Below are 18,497 nucleotides of genomic sequence, written 5' to 3' on the forward strand. Positions count from 1 at the left end.
GCATCAAAGTAACAAAAGGGAGGAATAATAGCATATGCAGTCATATAGCTATCGTCATATACACTCAGCCACAACTTTTGCACGAAGAAAGATATACGTTTTTGTAAAACATCAAATGCGTTTGTACAAACGCTATTAATATCAGTAACGAAATACATTTCCGAAATGCACAAAATAATTTTAAACAGTCGTCCAAATACTCACTACAAAATATATTTCTGACAACTTACCATCCCAGCTAATTATAAATATCGATGTAATCATTCTAGCATGACCTTAAGAAACTGTAGTGAAACTTTACCTAGTTTATGTTTATCTGTCAGTCTGGCTTCGTTAACTCGACACGGGTTCCTGCCCTTATCTACCAGTATGGTCTCCTGTATTGTATCCTGTGTTTATATTCGATGCTGAACTCACGTGGGATTTTGGTTTTGCTGTTTTCAAACTCTTTCTTTGCCTTGCGATGATACCAAATAATTGTGCAATGAAGTCCATATTTCTAAGGTAACTGTCAAATGGTTAGACGCATTGATTTTAATGTTTGCTTTCATCTTCTTGATCATGTGAGTTTGGTTCTGTACTGCCATTAAGAATCCTTCTATTTCTTACTTTAGCTCTCCAATTTGGAGTAATTTATTTATACACAACAGCTATTATAAATGTCTCATGCATTGCATTTTCCCTCCCTCCATTCTCTCATTCTTTATTTGCGACTTCTCTCTGAGGAGGCATTCTACTGAGACGATTGCTTTTCAACATGAATGATTTTCAACACCTGACATACTTTCCCAGGCTCCTCTTTTTGTCTCAACTCAGTCTTTGGCGCTCATCTGGCCTCTTGCTCAGATCTTCCAAGGACGGTATAGCATCTTTACAGCCTTTGGATGCAGTGCGTCACGGATGGACATTCTAGTTTTGCAATCCATAAATTCCAACTCTTGTTTGATCAATGTCACAATGCCTGCTGCCATGGAATTTATGTTGCGATTGTGTTTGCTCTATTTATTCGTATTCTACTCCTTTCTTCACTTATGGAATGTGTTTTTAATTACTTTTAAGCTCATCATGTTTTATTTTGTCTGCCCCCAGAATTTGTAGTCTTCATATTCCATGAGTTATTTTCCCTTTCTGGATGAACGGAAGCTGTATGGGTTTATTTACCGTGGTTGATACGAGAGCCTTGAACTTGTCGATTCCATATTCCTTTTGGAAGTAAGCAGTCACATTCTTATCAGGAACATTCAGGTTCATTTTTATAATATTTATTTGAGGAGTTCTAATTTGGCTAATATTTTTTCCGACACTGTCGAAGTACCTTTGCTAATGGAATCAGCACGATCACACAAAAGAATGTTATTATACTGAGTGTTCTTGGAAGACATACCTCATGACCTTGCCATTCCCAAGTATATTGCCCTTAACCGTGAGTTACGTTCTCCAAGACATCACGCTAGTTGCGATGCTTGTTTGTATATTTCTTTAATAATCTGGCCATGGACCTTCCAGGATCGACGATGTGGATACTAATTAATAAACCTTCTTGAATCCATACCATGCACATGCTGATTCTTTCCACCCTCTGAGACTCCGGAGAACAATCTTATTGACTAGCAGCTGTTCCTTTGTTCATGTCGATTCATTCTAGATTAATCCATTCTTATCTGGTTGTCATATAATATATCTGCAAGCATTCACGCGAATAACTTTCTTATCATTGCTAGGCATATCATTGACCTGGAGTTGCTCATATTGGATCTTTTTCATTGCCGTTCGTCATTATCAAGGCAGTGAACTTAAGTCATCCGTAATGAAACATTGCCTACGTGTATTCAGACCTATAATTAGCTGCTAATCCATAAAGATAGCTATGGATTTCTTTATTTAGAATCCACCCATTTTCTCCTAATCTGAGGCTTTCTGATCGGTAATTTTCCTGATCTTTTCTACAGGGATACTAACTGAAGCCTTTATGCAAAACACCTTTCAGCGGGCTTAGTCGAACATAACTAATAATGTTGTTTTTCTGATGCGCACTAATAATATTTTAAACCAAGGTATTTAGTAGCTTGCTTCCATTGCTTAATATCTCACTTAAATTGTTTTGAGGATGACTTATACACAAAACAATATTGTTGCCGGGATTACTTAATGAGACTCAATGGAGTCAGAAGAATCCCAGCTTTATAAATGCCCTCTAAAACTCTCGGAGTGATCACGGACAACTAGGTGACACTGCCAGGTGTGTGTGTACAGTCTCGTAATGTTAGTCAAAAGTGTAATACAGAAGAAAGAAAAGCGCTTCATTTTGTGCAATCAATGCATATTCGCATACACTGGAGCAGAACGAATCATTGAAAAGAACATTTGTTAAGGGATTATGCAGCAACGATGACGACGATGATGATTCTTTTGCATATATAGTGTCCAAGCTATCATATATTTAACGAATTATGCATACATAAACATCCTATCAATAGAAACAATGTCAGTTTAGTTGCTCGAGCTAGAAGTTTATTTACGTTAACATATCACAAAATGCAAAGCTAAAAACGACTTAATGTTTGTCTCTTTTGTTTGGAGCTAACAATTTCAAAACCTGTTGCCTTTTCAAAACTTCAGGGCAGCGTTGTTTGTTCAGTTTACACAGTATGTGGAATTCTAACATGGTTCCTCCAGAATATACCATTTTTGGTAAGATTATCGAAATACATTTCTGTTTGGATAGATCGGAGGCCGAGCTCTGTTCATCGTTGGGGAGTAGTAGTTAGGAGGTGGATGGATGTCTGGTGGGTTTCCGCTGTACATTACACTGGGGGATGTGGAAGAATAGGCAGTGTCCAATGCACTATTACTATATTGCGGATCTTGGCTATGCTTTGTATGCCGAGAGTGATACTTTAGAAGAGACACATCATGAACTGCGGTAACGTTAGGACGGTGTGAGTTACCTTCCGTTCCAACTCTCCCACGTCCACTATGTCTGGGCATTCGCATATGTTTACTGAAGTGGCAAAACAGACAGAGTCCAACTATGGCTGTAATCAGCCCCACGCTCAAAAGGACTATGATCACGATAGCATTGATCCGATTGTTACCAGTGAAGCAGTTCTCTCCACAAATGGAGAAAGTATATATCCCTATCATCACGATTCCAAAGGTACAAGCTAGTAAAAGTAACCCGTAGACGACTTGGTGTACTGACATCTGAAACAATGACAAGAATAACATAATTTCTATTAAATTCATTTCTTTCCATTCAGAAAAATGATACGTGCAATGCGTTAATTGCTACTTGACTTCCGGTTATGTGATTACACCCGGTGATGCCTCATACAATGATTCAGTATCAATATGACTTAAAATAAAAGAACACAGTATGATCTCATAATATAACACCAGTGATTTCCCCGCCCCCCCCCCCCCCATTTTTGTTGATATTTGTTTTGATTCTAGAATTGCGGAAGAAAATAGCTAAACCGTAATGTTTTGGATGCTACTTAAGTTTATAATAAAATTGCTATTTGCTCTTTGCCATAGTTTCCTTTATTAGTGTACTGATTAAACATATTTTTTTAACAGAGATCAATTTTCATTACTTGTTATAGCTTATAGAAGAATATGTTGTTATTTGTAGCATAATTCAGTTGAGAAGATTGACTTTACCATACTGAGTATTTTCTTACCAAGCATAAAACATCAATCATCTTTCCATTTGAACCAGAGTTTCCTTTTATTGGGACACAGCCTGCTACTATGGCAGCCACCAACAGCTGAAATGTATTAATTACAAATATAGTATATGCAGCTTATGTAAATAATAAAAGTGTCCCAATCAGCTACGATAGTATTCGTCGTAACAATGTATGTCTTAGAACCAGCAATGACGAAACACTTTGTTTGCTTTGGGCTTATACTGATAGTTAGAAGGTCACAGTGAACTACCCCAAATATAATCCAAGAATAAAAATTTTGAAGTTCTAATAACAAAATGTTTTACTGATTTCAAGTTCGAGTCCCGACGAAGAATCCAAGATGGAAGACGATGACGTATTCTGTAACCTGTAGTGTTGAGGTCTACATTTCCTTGTAAAAACAAGAATTATCACTCCGGTTTTGGAAATTTTGAATAATTTTTTATAAAATATGTCCTTGTTCAACAATTTCACATGAGCACACGTATTTTCCAGGAAAAAAGAATTAATCCTTTTGATCCAAGTAATTTGAAATAACTCCAAACAGCACATCATACATCTTCTAGTGTAAGAAAAAGCCCAGCTTCTACTGAGAATAACTCTCCAAAACAAAGCTTATATCGTCTTCTAAAACGCAAAAAGGAGTCACGTGATCTTCTTCCAGAACCTCATAGAAATTTGGTACTTGTTATAGATCACGTACACCCAGTGTGGTCCTGACGAAAACCAATCATTTTATTCTAAGCAATTTAAAAAAATTGTTTATATTTAAACACGTAGTCCCATCATGACCTGACAACAACCAATCATTTTAAAATAAAAATAGAACTTGTTTACGTGGTTGCTACTAATTTTGAAACAAGGTCAGGATTTAGATAAACACCTGGTGTTTATAAAAAAGAACAGTCAAGGTCAAATTATTTTCTGAAAAAAGTGTCATCTCTAGTGAATAGATTTACATTTCAATAGCATTTAATATATATTAAATCAAATATACATAACAAGAGGATATAAAATATGTAATTATTTAATAATGAATTTATGAAACCAGTTAAATAATGTCCTGCTTTTTCTTGCCAAGGCTCGCAAAGCTGGACATTATTAAACTCGTTTCATAAATTCAATATTAAATCATTACACATTTGAGATTCTTCTTATCGCATAGCTTTTTCAGTGGACATTATTTAGATAGAAAGTAGAACGAATAATTTCGTTCATTCTGACAGTGGCTGCACCTTTCATTTGTTGTACGCAAAAAAATAGTCACAAAGTTGAACTAGTATGAACGTTTACAAGTAGATTATACTTTTTAAAAAAACTATTAATCAAAGAACAAGCGTTCATCCGAATCAACATAACATTTTACAAAGACAAAATCATTTTTCAACACAGAATGTCTTATGCGTGTGATGTCACATTGCTTGATACGGTGCCGGTTAGAGCTGGCCTACAGTAGACGATCTATGTTTACCCCAAGTGTCACTTTCACAACTAAACATTAAATTGTTGCGATATTCATGTGAAAGGAGGATTGTTGGATGCAGAAATTCCCATATTTACTGCAATGTATCTGTGACAAGATATTTGGAGTATTTGAAGAAGACCTACGAAAATTTCATTTTGAGACGGATTTGCACCACATATTTTCCGCGTAAATATGATGTGGATGGATTAAGTTATGTCTGTTGGGAGACCGGTTTATGACCACATTCTTCTTTGAATAGAGGTGAGTTTATTTACTTCTATAAGTTAACATTTAAACTTCGTTTGTATTTAGGGTGGATTCCATGTTACAATTGTACCGTCCCCCCTCCACCCCACATACCAGCTATCAACTGAGCAATACCCTTAGTTGTACTTGTTTTTTTTTCTTCTTGTCTTGGGGTTTTACGCCATTTTTCATATGATGATATATTATCCGTCTTGTTGGTTCATATTAATCATATAACCGATCTATAATTAAACTGTACAGGGTAACTATGCACGATTTAAATATCGCTAATACAGGATTTTCATCGACTTTGATGTATTAAAAAAATATACATTTTCTGTCTCGTGCATTTTAATCTAATACTCTATGAAAGCAATGCAATATATATTACGTATTGTACTGGGATCTGCGATATATTCAATTATTCACAGATCACTATAAAAGAAAAAGTCTTTATTTACATAATCCTACCATCATGACATATGGAAGACAGCCTGCATTTTAGTGTAAGTTAACCATTTTACAAATTACTCAAATAGACATCAGCTTGAACATGAACATTAATTAATACGATAGCTATTGTTCCAATGGACATCAGATTGAACATGAACCTTAATTAATACGATAGCTTCTGTTCCAATGGTATTAGCTTGAACATGAACCTTAATTAATACGATAGCTTCTGTTCCAATGGTATTAGCTTGAACATGAACCTTAATTAATACGATAGCTTTTGTGCCAATGGACATCAGATTGAACATGAACCTTAATTAATACGATAGATTATGTTCCAATGGTATCAGATTGAACATGAACCTTAATTAATACGATAGCTTTTGTTCCAATGGACACCAGATTGAGCACGAACCTTAATTAATACGATAGCTTCTGTTCCAATGGCATTAGCTTGAACATGAACCTTAATTAATACGATAGCTTCTATTCCAATGGTATTAACTTGAACATGAACCTTAATTAATACGATAGCTTCTGTTCCAATGGTATTAGTTTGAATATGAACCTTAATTAATACGATAGCTTTTGTGCCAATGGACATCAGATTGAACATGAACCTTAATTAATACGATAGCTTTTGTTCCAATGGTATTAGCTTGAACATGAACCTTAATTAATACGATAGCTTTTGTGCCAATGGACATCAGATTGAACATGAACCTTAATTAATACGATAGCTTCTATTCCAATGGTATTAACTTGAACATGAACCTTAATTAATACGATAGCTTCTGTTCCAATGGTATTAGCTTGAACATGAACCTTAATTAATACGATAGCTTTTGTTCCAATGGACATCAGATTGAACATGAACCTTAATTAATACGATAGATTCTGTTCGAATGGACATCAGATTGAACATGAACCTTAATTAATACGATAGCTTTTGTGCCAATGGACATCAGATTGAACATGAACCTTAATTAATACGATAGCTTCTATTCCAATGGTATTAACTTGAACATGAACCTTAATTAATACGATAGCTTCTGTTCCAATGGTATTAGCTTGAACATGAACCTTAATTAATACGATAGCTTTTGTTCCAATGGACATCAGATTGAACATGAACCTTAATTAATACGATAGATTCTGTTCGAATGGACATCAGATTGAACATGAACCTTAATTAATACGATAGCTTTTGTGCCAATGGACATCAGATTGAACATGAACCTTAATTAATACGATAGCTTTTGTGCCAATGGACACCAGATTGAACATGAACCTTAATTAATACGATAACTTCTGTTCCAATGGACACCAGATTGAACATGAACCTTAATTAATACGATAACTTCTGTTCAAGTGGTATTAGCTTGAACATGAACCTTAATTAATACGATAACTTCTGTTCCAATGGACACCAGATTGAACATGAACCTTAATTAATACGATAACTTCTGTTCAAGTGGTATTAGCCTGAACATGAGCAATGTCTACTCGGTTGATTTCAGTCCCTTCGTATTTTTTATATCAAACTCCTCTCAGTCACATAACAGATTAAACACATTTGGGTCAATCTATCAGGATACATCCAAAAGGCATGGAATGTTATAGGTTATGTCTCTGAATTCCTCAACATAAATGGTTTCTGTGCCGTCAAGGTCTTTTGTCATATCTGCGCCTTTTTTTTTGTTTGTTATTGTTGCTTGCTAGACAAGATGATAATGATTCCATTAAAATATATTATTTTACAATTTTAAGGGACTAACATCCTTTAGAAACAAGTACGGTATATGAGAAAACAAGATTTATAATTAATGGATCAAAATAATGGTGCAAACTTTCAATGAAGATTCTAGATTAAATATCGTGACCAGTACCCAATTGGTTACGCGGTACTGATGCATGTGTAGTCTTTTCACCGACCTCACCTTGTTCACAGAATACATACACTTATGTTTCTTTAAGTGTAGTGAATGACAGTATTTTCAGTTTTGTCCTGCAAGTATCACTTTCATTCATCTTTGACTGCTTGATATATTTATTCCTTGGTTGAGATTCCACACGTTTCAAGCTATTATTGTTTCTTTCCATGAATTTTACCACAGTATCACGTACATGATGGTGGTATGTTTCAGCTCAAACACAAAGTAACTTAATGTTTTGAAAGACAGTTGTTGTTCCCTCTCATTCTTATCGTCGTTGTCGGTATTGTATATCATTTCATTGTACGAAAAACACCCATTTCCTTATGATTGTTTTTAACAATCTGCTGAAATAATTTTATCTATCACTCTGCTATTTGCTATCCACAGGTCGAAACGGTGCAGTCAAATTAACATTCAACTTGCCCCTCCCCTTTACTTGAATTTTGAAATAATACTCTGTCGCCAACCATGAAGACATCACTCTTAATTTTTGCATAATAGTATTTCTTCTGCTTCGCTTGGGCAGACTTGGTATTGTTAGAAGCAGTTTGCTGGTCACATGATAGCTGTTGATTCGCTTGGGCAGATTTGATACTGTTGGAAGCAGTTTGCCGGTCACATGATAACTGTATTAAAACGTCGCATATTCGCTTAAAAAAATATCGTCCGATTCGTTCTCAGCTACTGTATACACATCTAGCTCGCATGCTCTCTTAAACAAAGATAAACTGCGTTTTTTGTAGAGGCATTCTCGGCCGTCCTCAGAAGCGTACTAACGAAAGGAATGGGGGGGGGGGGGGGCGAGCCGGTGGACAGGGAAGATTGCCCGGGCGACAGAGGTCTTGGGACTTAATCCTCGGCCCGGGTGCAACATATCCTTACAACGCCACTGGCCGTTCTATAGACAAACAAATTTGTGACAATACTTGTCCGCAGTTATTGGATTGGTTAATTACACGTGGCACACATGATTTTGTTGCATTTTTCCGATTGACTTCCAGTCTGTGGATGGTATGGGGACGTAATTCGGTGATAATTTCTATATTGGTGCAAAATTGTATTCCCTGGTCCTTAACAAGCATATCTGGAAAGCCATTGGGGCTAATGAATTTTGTCAAAACATCGAGCACTGCAATTGCATATTTATCAAGAATTTCCTCAGCTTCAACCCATTTTGTCAAATGGTCCATGAAAACCAGAATGTATCTGTTACCTGCAAATATATTGCAAGATAGGAAAATAAATGCGACCAAAATGACTTGAACATCATTCGTTAATTTTAAGAAGAAAAAATATTCATTGTAATTCAATTTTTGCCGTGTTCGATTACAACATGCACCTTTTATTTATGTTTTACAATTATGGTTTGATGATAACTAGAAATTACGGCCAGTACACGATGAGTACGTGTACACGACAATTTAATATCGGCACGGCCATGGTTAAAAAATTCGAATTCATCACCTACAATTGTAACGTGTTAATCAATCAGGATATGGGTAGATCGTCTACCGTGCTAGAATGCTGCGTTAATAATATAAGAAAACGCGTTTGTCAGATTTAAGTTGAGATACTTATATGCCTTTGAATAAGAACAAAGTCCAAACAAAATGGAATAGCAATAAAATGAAAACTTGGTGTTGCTGGTTTATATTATGATATGATGAGGGCAAGTTTCTTAGAGTCAGACAACTGTGCAAGATATCTTGCAAGAAAAGGGTTGCGAATGAAGACATTTTCACTGCATAATTGTGCGTGTTTTTTTATGTCTTTCACACCCATATATGTGATTTGTTATGTATTTATCATAGAACAAACGTTACAGCGTTCAATTATTTTCATTTCTTTTACGAAATAGTGCGTAGTGAGTGAGTGAACTCGTGTTTAACGTCCCACACACAAAAAAAGGTTATACTGAGACAGGGACCTCGGTTTAAATTCTCATCCGAATGACTGGAAGAGAGGTGAATACGTAGTAAATGTGAACTAAATAATCACAGCGTAACCACCGAACTGCTATGCAAGAGAGCGTCACATTTTAAAATATTTAATTTTTAAAAAATATTTTAAACTGTTCACACCATATTTGTTTGAAAAAGACTGACATTTATAGCGATGCAATCAATGACTTTTCACATGACAATCCAAGCCTTATCAAATGCGCCACACATGATTCTTTGTTAACTTATCGCAAAGTAATGATCTTCCATTCTCTTACAATTGTATTTGTAGAAATATTATGAGTGTCTAACACATATCAGACTGATTTCGATTTTATTTGGTAAACTGTTAATCACTAAATATTCCGATATCAGTACATGCATTTAATAAAACACACGCAAAATGAACCAAAATTTGTTTTTCAGTTTAAAATAAATTCTTAATTGCATCGTTATTCCTCAATAAAATAAAATCGTCAAAGTTAAAAACAGCCCGGCTAGCCCTAATGGTCTGAATGTCCAGACTTATGCTCCAGAGGGTGGGGATTCTTTTCCCAGACAGACTGATTATTATTCAGATGGTAATGATTTCTAAATATTATCGAGTGTGTATTGAAGTGAAAAGTTCAGTCAGCGGAACGAGAGTAGGCTTTATATGTAGATAAAACCACCTCAAATTACGCTAAAGATAGCTTAAAAACTTTGAATTACATTACAATATCACTACAATAACTACGTCGGTAACTTCAATGCCAGCTAGTCCCTGTCCACGCTTGTTTTAAAACGTGCAGTATTGTGATATTTTATCATATATTAAATTTATTCATTATTAGTTTAACCAGTTTTAAAATGAAAGTTTGAAATGTGACTTTGATCAAATTCTTGTGAAAGCTATCCATGCGTATTTACTACCTTCCTTTTATAGATTTTTAATGTAATAATATAGGTAGTACTAAACCGCTGATTTGCCTGTTTTCAGGAAATAGCATATCTTCATTAGAACTGTAGTTTAAATTTTCTGCATGTTAAAACATGTAGATGGATAGATTGATTTGGATCTTATGGTCAATCGACAGTATTTCGATCGTTTACAGTTATTAGAATGATAAATGACAGGGGCAGTGAAAATATGTGAAAAGTTTCGTTTCTACGGAACTCGATCCCATGATCTTCCAATCCTTAGACGAGCAGGTAAATCATACCGCCACTGCTGTCCCTTAAAAAATATAGAAAGGTATATATAAAAAGTCACGATATCTATAATGTGATAATTTGGTTATGTAGGCCTCCAATCCCATGACTGCGCTTTTGGACAGATTACCGAGAACAAAAATAAATGCAACGTAAGCCTCTAATGTCTCGTAAAAATTCCATAGCAATTAAGTCTCGATTGTTTTATTTCCTGCGCCTTCTTTCATTCAAAGTGGTTTCTTTAACTTAGAAGTTTGCATTCTTTTGAAATGTTTCATGTCCCTGCGGTCTCTAAATAAAAGTGGTGATTTTGAAAGAAACTCAGAACAAATGATTATGAAGATAATAGAAAATATGCGCGAAAGCATTCTGCAAACGAGATCTTCCTTCATGAAACTCTACTCTTTTCCACGACTTAAGTTTGATTCCTTTCTGGGAAGAAATACGTTACGATTATGTAAGTCCGTGAACAATTTAAATTCTCTAAAACTTGGAAAAGAAATTGGAATAAGCCGCGAACCATTTTTCGAAGGTGGGGGGGGGGCGGAAATTGTTTTGGGGGCTCAGATATTTTCGTTGCGATGTAGGTAAACCAGACTTCTTCAGAGAACATTTTTCAAATATATTGGTGCAATTAATATTTGTTCAAAAGATAAATCCCATTTAAGTTCAAAACGTTTGTTTCAAAAGTGGTTATACCAGAAAGGCGGTATTCTGCAACCAGTATCACTAGTATCTTATATAAACGCTGATGAATTGCTTATTACACAATATTTCACGAAATATCCTTCGTAATGGTGTGTAACTCTAATTAGTAAAGTCAATTATGAAACAGTTTTTCCAACATCATTCATCAGTACCGTACTTAAGCTGAGGTTGCTGCTTACTTCACAGCAAATTACATTTTTTTGTTTGAAAACAATTAGAGCCTTATAAAATTTGTTCAGACAAATTTGACTAATTTATCAAAGTACGTAACGATTGTTTTTTCTTAAATATTATGGCATTGTTCCATTTCGACGTGCATTGAAATTATTTTGGGGTTGGAGGTTTTGCCTGTTTTCTAATGTTTGATTACATCCCGGTTGATAACTTTTTTTTTAACCTTATGTATTCAGATATACTATTCGATATCATTTAAAACATAAATTTAACAATAATCTGTTAGCGTGTTACGAGAATTGGTTGGTTTAGCTAGGTGGGGATTTGAAAAAGTTAAGATGTATTTTTCGGCCAATCCTAAAACTCGAGTAAATTTTAGTTTTAACAGTATTCAATTAGATAATGTTGTATAAACGAGATGAACAAAAGCACAACAAAGTACTAATGTCAATATGTGAATTGGTTTGAAAATCGTCCTTTCTTGAAATCAGAATTGCAAATATAATTCTGATGAGTCTAAACTTAGAAACTAGGGGTCTATTTCATACAAAACTTAGTCCTAGTGCAAAACTGTTATTTGTCTAATGTTATATTTGAAAGACGTTTATCTTCAATTTTTAATTCTCTCGAAAAGCTTTAATACATAAAAAAATATGTTTGGGGAATTTGGAGAATATCAAAGATTTTCAGAGAAGATATTGGAAGAAAAAAAAATTGAATTCGAGATCAAGATTGGTCCTAAGTTTTTTTTAATGAAACAGACACCTGCTCCTTTAAAATAACAGAGAACTTTAATATAAAAACTGTACTTACGTCTTATTGATACCAAGGTGCCAGCCGAACTTGAGAGAGTGGATGCTTTCCAATACTGTTCTCTTGCAGCAACGACTCGCAGTCTTTGTGTCCCATGACAGAAGAAAGCATCATTCTTTGAAACAGAAAATTTCTTGCATTTTCTATGAGAACGAGTTCTTTCTTGCTTAATGGCATTCCTCCATATTTTGGATATTCCTTTCAAAGAAGAGAATTCCACATTTCATTAAGCACTGGCTGTTTTTTTTCTGTTTTTTTTTTGTACGCTTTATTTCACAATTTTTAAGAAAGAACGTCTAATGACCAGCTCAAGCTGACTGATCTTGTATTTTCGACTTGTGCGACCATTCGGCTACGTAAAGTCGACTTGCTGAGTAGGAATGGAGCCACCATTCAGCCTGATTTTACTCTTAATTTGACTGTAAAGACACTCATTTCGGGGATTATGGCCCGCTCATATGTTGCGTGTAGTTTTTATACTTTTTACTATTGTTTTTTTTTTGGCGACAGCCCAGTTCCCGGCCAATGTCGCCAAGATCAAAGACTTACCTATACATTTTGGACCTGATCTGTCCCAAGCTGCTCACAGCGAATGAAAAAGTAACACGTGACCGTTTAACGAAGTACAAACTATCATCGCCTGAACCACTGCCCAGAACTACATTCACATAATTATTTATATTGCTCAATATTTTATGGATAAGAAGTAAAACTCAGTTTTTAAAAGACATTAATAAAGAAAGTTGTACTGAGGAAATGTGTTTTACACATGAAAATTGAAAATGCATTTCATAGTTCAAAAGGTAGCTTTTACCCCCAAAAATTAAAAATCTATGTACAAGCGTGTGACGAAGGCGTTTTGATCCCTGTGATCAGTACCCCACTTTAAGGTGCTACGCACAACACCCAAAATGCATGTGCATCGCATAGCCGTAGGAGCTTTCTAAATAACTAAATAATACTATTTCACTGAAGATGTTAACATCCTTGCTTGCACACCGAGAATGCGTCTCAAACGGCAGGAAGCCTTCATGAATTGCTCTCTCTCTCTCTCTCTCTCTCTCTCTCTCTCTCTGTATGCGCGCGCTCGATTAAATCAAATTTGATTTTTTCAAATTAATAAAGAAGAAAGCGTCAGAACTAGTGCAAATGCTACGGTGATGTTTAAGTATTAAAGTATCTTAAAGTCGGATAGTAAGATCATGACTAAGTAGGTCTCAATGTGTTGAATTTACGGTCTTAATCTTTAAATGGAACAAAGAGATAAGGCCGGTCAGCTTTTCAAAATGTACAAGTTTCATAGTAACTATCACGTTAAAAACTGGGTCCAATGAGAACGCCTTTTCAACAGGGGGTGGGGTGCAGGTTTCCACGAGTGAGGGGTCATTTTTGTCAATACTGCAACGCGTTCCATGACACATTTTCAACGTTGTAGACGAATCTATGTTACACAGGTGCATTATGCCATAGTAGACTTTGGTTCTTACAGTTTACAGTTGGACTAGATTTATAAGCGAGTAATTACGGAACGCATCTTGTATACAGTAAATGATCAGAATATTTCAGTTTCGTGTCATTCTGTGTAATGATTCAAAATATTGGTTTGATTGAGCTGTATACATTTTGTATGTACCCACAACATAATATACTTGTGTCCCATTTGTGCATGTGTGCGATATTTGTGAATAACAACACTTTACAATGTTTTAAGGATTTGACAGATTTTACCTCTGTCTTTATTTTGCATAACATTTACAGAATTTTAGCATCATTACCGTTTAAGTTTTATAGTGATGTCCTTCTAGTTTACATTTTTGGGGGCCTACTGGATTATCTACCATAAGTTTATGTGCAATTCTTCACTGGTACATTTTTTGAACTTTTTGTGCAGTTGATACCATATAAGTACCATCATTTTGAGATGCCATAAAACGCTCCCACATACATAAATAATAATTAATTGCTTCAGATTTGTACGAACATGGTCAAATTACTTCACAGTTATACGGCCATTGGTCAAATGTGTAGCGATAGGAGAAGTGGAAGAAGTTGTGCATATTTATGATGCGGTACTACGCTGTGATCAAGTAGGACTTGATCATGGAATCGAGTAATGCTCCCATTACTATCTGGGTAGTTATTTCAACGTATCACCTGGATAGGAAATGTTCGTGCTGTTATTTGCGTGATTATTTCAACGTATCATCTTGATAGAAAATGTTCGTCTTATTATTTAAGCAATTATTTAAACGTATCAACTTGATAAAAATATGCATACTGTTATTTGCGTAATTATTTCAACGAATCACCTGGATAAAAAAATGTTTGTTTTGTTATTTAGGTAATTATATCAACGTATCACCTGAATAGAAAATGTTTACTTTACTATGTATGTCATGTTCAGTAGATCGTTTGAATTTAATTTTTTTCAATATCACTATCTGTGTAACATAACATGTTACTCGAAAGAAAGCGTACTATCTTCATTCAGTCAGACATAAGGTCGTAATAGAGAAATTTTGAATAACAATAATAATATCGTCTTTATTTAAAGAGGGTGACACACGCACACACAGAGCATTAAAAGCAAGCTACATTTATATACGGATATAATAAAAAGAAGGATTTTGTCATGGGTAACCATTAGGAGTCAAATTTCATTTAACTTATGATTCAAATTGTTATTTTCCAACCGTGACCTAGTTTGTGTGATGGTAATCATAAAACTTAAGACTTGTCTGCGTTTACTTTCATGCCATTTTCCATACACCGGTAATCTATTTAAGTAAGGCTATCTGAAGGAAGACATCTAGGTCTGAATTTAGCTGTTCTAAATCTGATAGTTTGGTATCGTCTGCGTATAAGTCGGTAGCTGAAATACAGTTGCCTATTTTCCGTGGAAGATCATTTATGAAAAAGAGAACGAGGAGTGGGCCTATGATTGATCCCTGTGGTACTCCACATGTAAATAGTTTTTTCTGTACAAAAACTGCCATTTATTTTGACACAATGTTTTCTCCTAGTTAGATAGGATGTAAACCAATCAATAGTTGAATTGTCGCATTGATAAATGCTCAGTTTGTTGATAGGAATATCACGATCAACAACGTAAACACTTTTATAAGATCAACTTGTATGGATCCAACTAATTTCATTGATCTTAGGAAGTAATCCATCTATCTATCATGAAGACCAAGGTTGCCTCACGAGAACGGTTTTCTCTGAACCCTGACTGATTTTTTTTTATGAATTAAGTTATGGTTTTACTGTTATATCAAAAGGTTGGCATGAATATGTTTTTTAATTAGTTGGACAGAGTTGGTAAGATAGATATAAATATGTAGTTATTGACATCTTCTTTGTTGCCAGACTTGTGAAAGGGGAAAACTTTGGCCAATTTCCATGTCTGGGGAAACGTTGAAGTTTATATGCTTAGATTACATGTGTTAAGTTATGCTCTCAGTTGTTAAATTTGCAGCAAACGTTAGGAGACGTGGTCCAATAACCTAGACCTGTTGATTCCCCTGTTTCAATTGTCTACACTTATTTCAAAACCTATTCTTTTTCCATTGCATTGATAAAAAATTTTGTGCCAGTTGGAATTTTGTCTGAACAGAAATTTCGTAGTTCTTTGCGATTACAGTTTACAATGGGTTCCTTAATTCTGCAGGCTATGCGGAATAAAATGCTTTGAATGTATTTACCATTTCATGCGATATATTCATATTATTCGTACAATGAAACATATTGTTAAAAAAACGGCCTCAGAATACAGTTATGATTTCGAGGAAGTATGTTCTTTTTTAATTTTTAGAAAGTACATTTTGCTTGAAATTAAGTAGTTGTCCCTTCACTAGTCTCATCCACGTCGATGCCATTCCGGTGGCATCAAGGGAAATGTCCAGATGAAGATCCGGCCTGAAGGGTGATTAAATACGTACCAATAATCAGTCAAAGAAAAATATTAGAACAGTTGCCAGCCTGAAGTAAGAGCTGATTGATTATATGTTATAGAGATGAATCAGCTAATGCGAAACGTTTTTAGCCAATCAGGACACGGTGTATATGTAAATATTAGCTTCGAATTCACCAAACAAACTGGACCAATCAGATTAATAATGTTTTCAGTTTTCTCATTCCAACAAATGGGAACCAAAGTTTACAGCGGGTAAGTGCCTTAGCAGCGCTACGTAGGAATCTTCTCCTCACATTGGGATAAATATGTAACAATGATTCAGCACCTGGAGTTTGGAGTAAAAGTGTGAAAGTCTGAGGACAACATTGTTTGCTCTACAGAGTACAATTCTCACGATGTATGGAAAGTTACCTTGCACTTAATGTCTTCCATTACTTAGAGTGACTTCTAGTTCTGATCGCTGTTGTGCACAATTCTCACGATGTATGGAAAGTTACCTTACACTTAATGTCTTCCATTACTTGGAGTGATTTCAAGTTCTGATCACTGTTGTGTACAATTCTCATGATGTTGAAAACATTTACCATACATTAACGTATCTTCCATTACTCGGAGTGACATAGTTCTCATCAGTTTAGGGAAAACTATGTACCGTCTGAAGCAGTGATCTGATGAAAATGGCCACTTGGAAAAGTACGAACTGTCTGTCCTTGAAATACTAAAATAAATTTTCACGGCGTAGTCATTACTATTTTCTGAAAGTGCTCATATGAAATTAAAAAGCTTAAGAAAGCAATAGGCCCATTTTTTAAATAAAAAAATATCGCTGAAGTTTAGGAAGTAAAAATATCTGTGCAGAGCTAACAATCCTCTATGAGATGCACATCACATGTAAAACTTAGCTGTATGATCTCAAAACCAAATCAACCCGTTTAGCTTGATCAAATTAAAGAAAACTTGAGCCCTTTAAACTAGGATATACACATTTCCTATTTATAACAAGGATCATAAGTGTAGAACATCTTTTCTTTACATTTTGAGCCCAGTGCAAAACTGTGAAACTGTGTTATAACCAATGCATGAAATATTCAATACGAGTAGGGAATTCAATTAAATAATATAAAAGACACTTATCTATTGAGAACTTTCATTCCTCTTTCTCAATTCTCAGGCAATGCATATTTTGATTGGCAGTATTTGGCAGTAAACTCGATACAATTTAATACACGACACAAGGTTTTTGGCTAACATATGCTTTTAGTCTCTACTCCCCTTTGCTTTTCTCTCTCTCTCTCTCTCTCTCTCTCTCTCGATCGATCGATCGATCGATCGATATACAAGTGAGAGTTTGCGTAATTCTGAATGTTATTTTTTGCAAAACTAAGTTTGATAAATAAATATAACTTTTCATATGGTGAAGATAAATATTCTCAAAATAGCAAATGTGAGCTTCGTACCAATGCCCCGGCGACAAACACGTCCGCAAAGTACAACGGGTTGCTGATCCTTTGGTCGGTCAAGGTCAGTCCACCAGTGACCAGCAGCCCAGTTCCGGACACCAAGTGGATAAAGGCCAAAGGCAGGTATACAAGCGACGCCTTCTGCAATGGTCTTTCGTCTAAAATCAAGTCAGGAATTTTTCTTTTTGAGTGCAAATAGTGTGCGGAAAATAAAAAAGCTTTTTGTATGCCTCAGTAAAATATATGGTAAAGGGTCTAAGACATCAAAATGACGCCTTTTCGCCACGGTTTCATTTCCAGAATTGCAAAGTTCTATCTTCTGCCATTGTCACAGTGAAAATAAATTAAGGATGCCACTATTGTTATAACTTTTAAAAACACCTGGAATGGTGGCGTTAGCCATCGCCAAAATCACTAAAAATGATTTAAGATTTTCAGATGGTGTGATTAGGTTAATAAAAGCAACATCTATGGCGATTGGAAATTCAGCGAATCGTGTTTT

The 18,497-nt window shown here is 35.1% G+C and overlaps 1 protein-coding gene across 1 annotated transcript; it reads right to left on the minus strand.

Moving 5' to 3' along the window:
* Positions 1-2,410: 2,410 nt before the first annotated feature.
* LOC149780828 (uncharacterized) lies at positions 2,411-18,147 on the minus strand. The gene is made up of 3 exons (XM_089936429.1): positions 17,993-18,147; positions 3,684-3,770; positions 2,411-3,204 (listed from the first exon to the last, which is right to left on the minus strand). Exons 2-3 carry the CDS (start codon positions 3,702-3,704, stop codon positions 2,698-2,700), a joined length of 528 nt encoding a protein of 175 aa, XP_089792555.1. The 5' UTR covers positions 3,705-3,770; positions 17,993-18,147; the 3' UTR covers positions 2,411-2,697.
* Positions 18,148-18,497: the final 350 nt, after the last annotated feature.

Source organism: Sinohyriopsis cumingii, chromosome 16, assembly GCF_028554795.1.
Source record: "Sinohyriopsis cumingii isolate HCF-2022 chromosome 16, ASM2855479v2, whole genome shotgun sequence".
Taxonomy (NCBI): Eukaryota; Metazoa; Mollusca; class Bivalvia; order Unionida; family Unionidae; genus Sinohyriopsis; species Sinohyriopsis cumingii.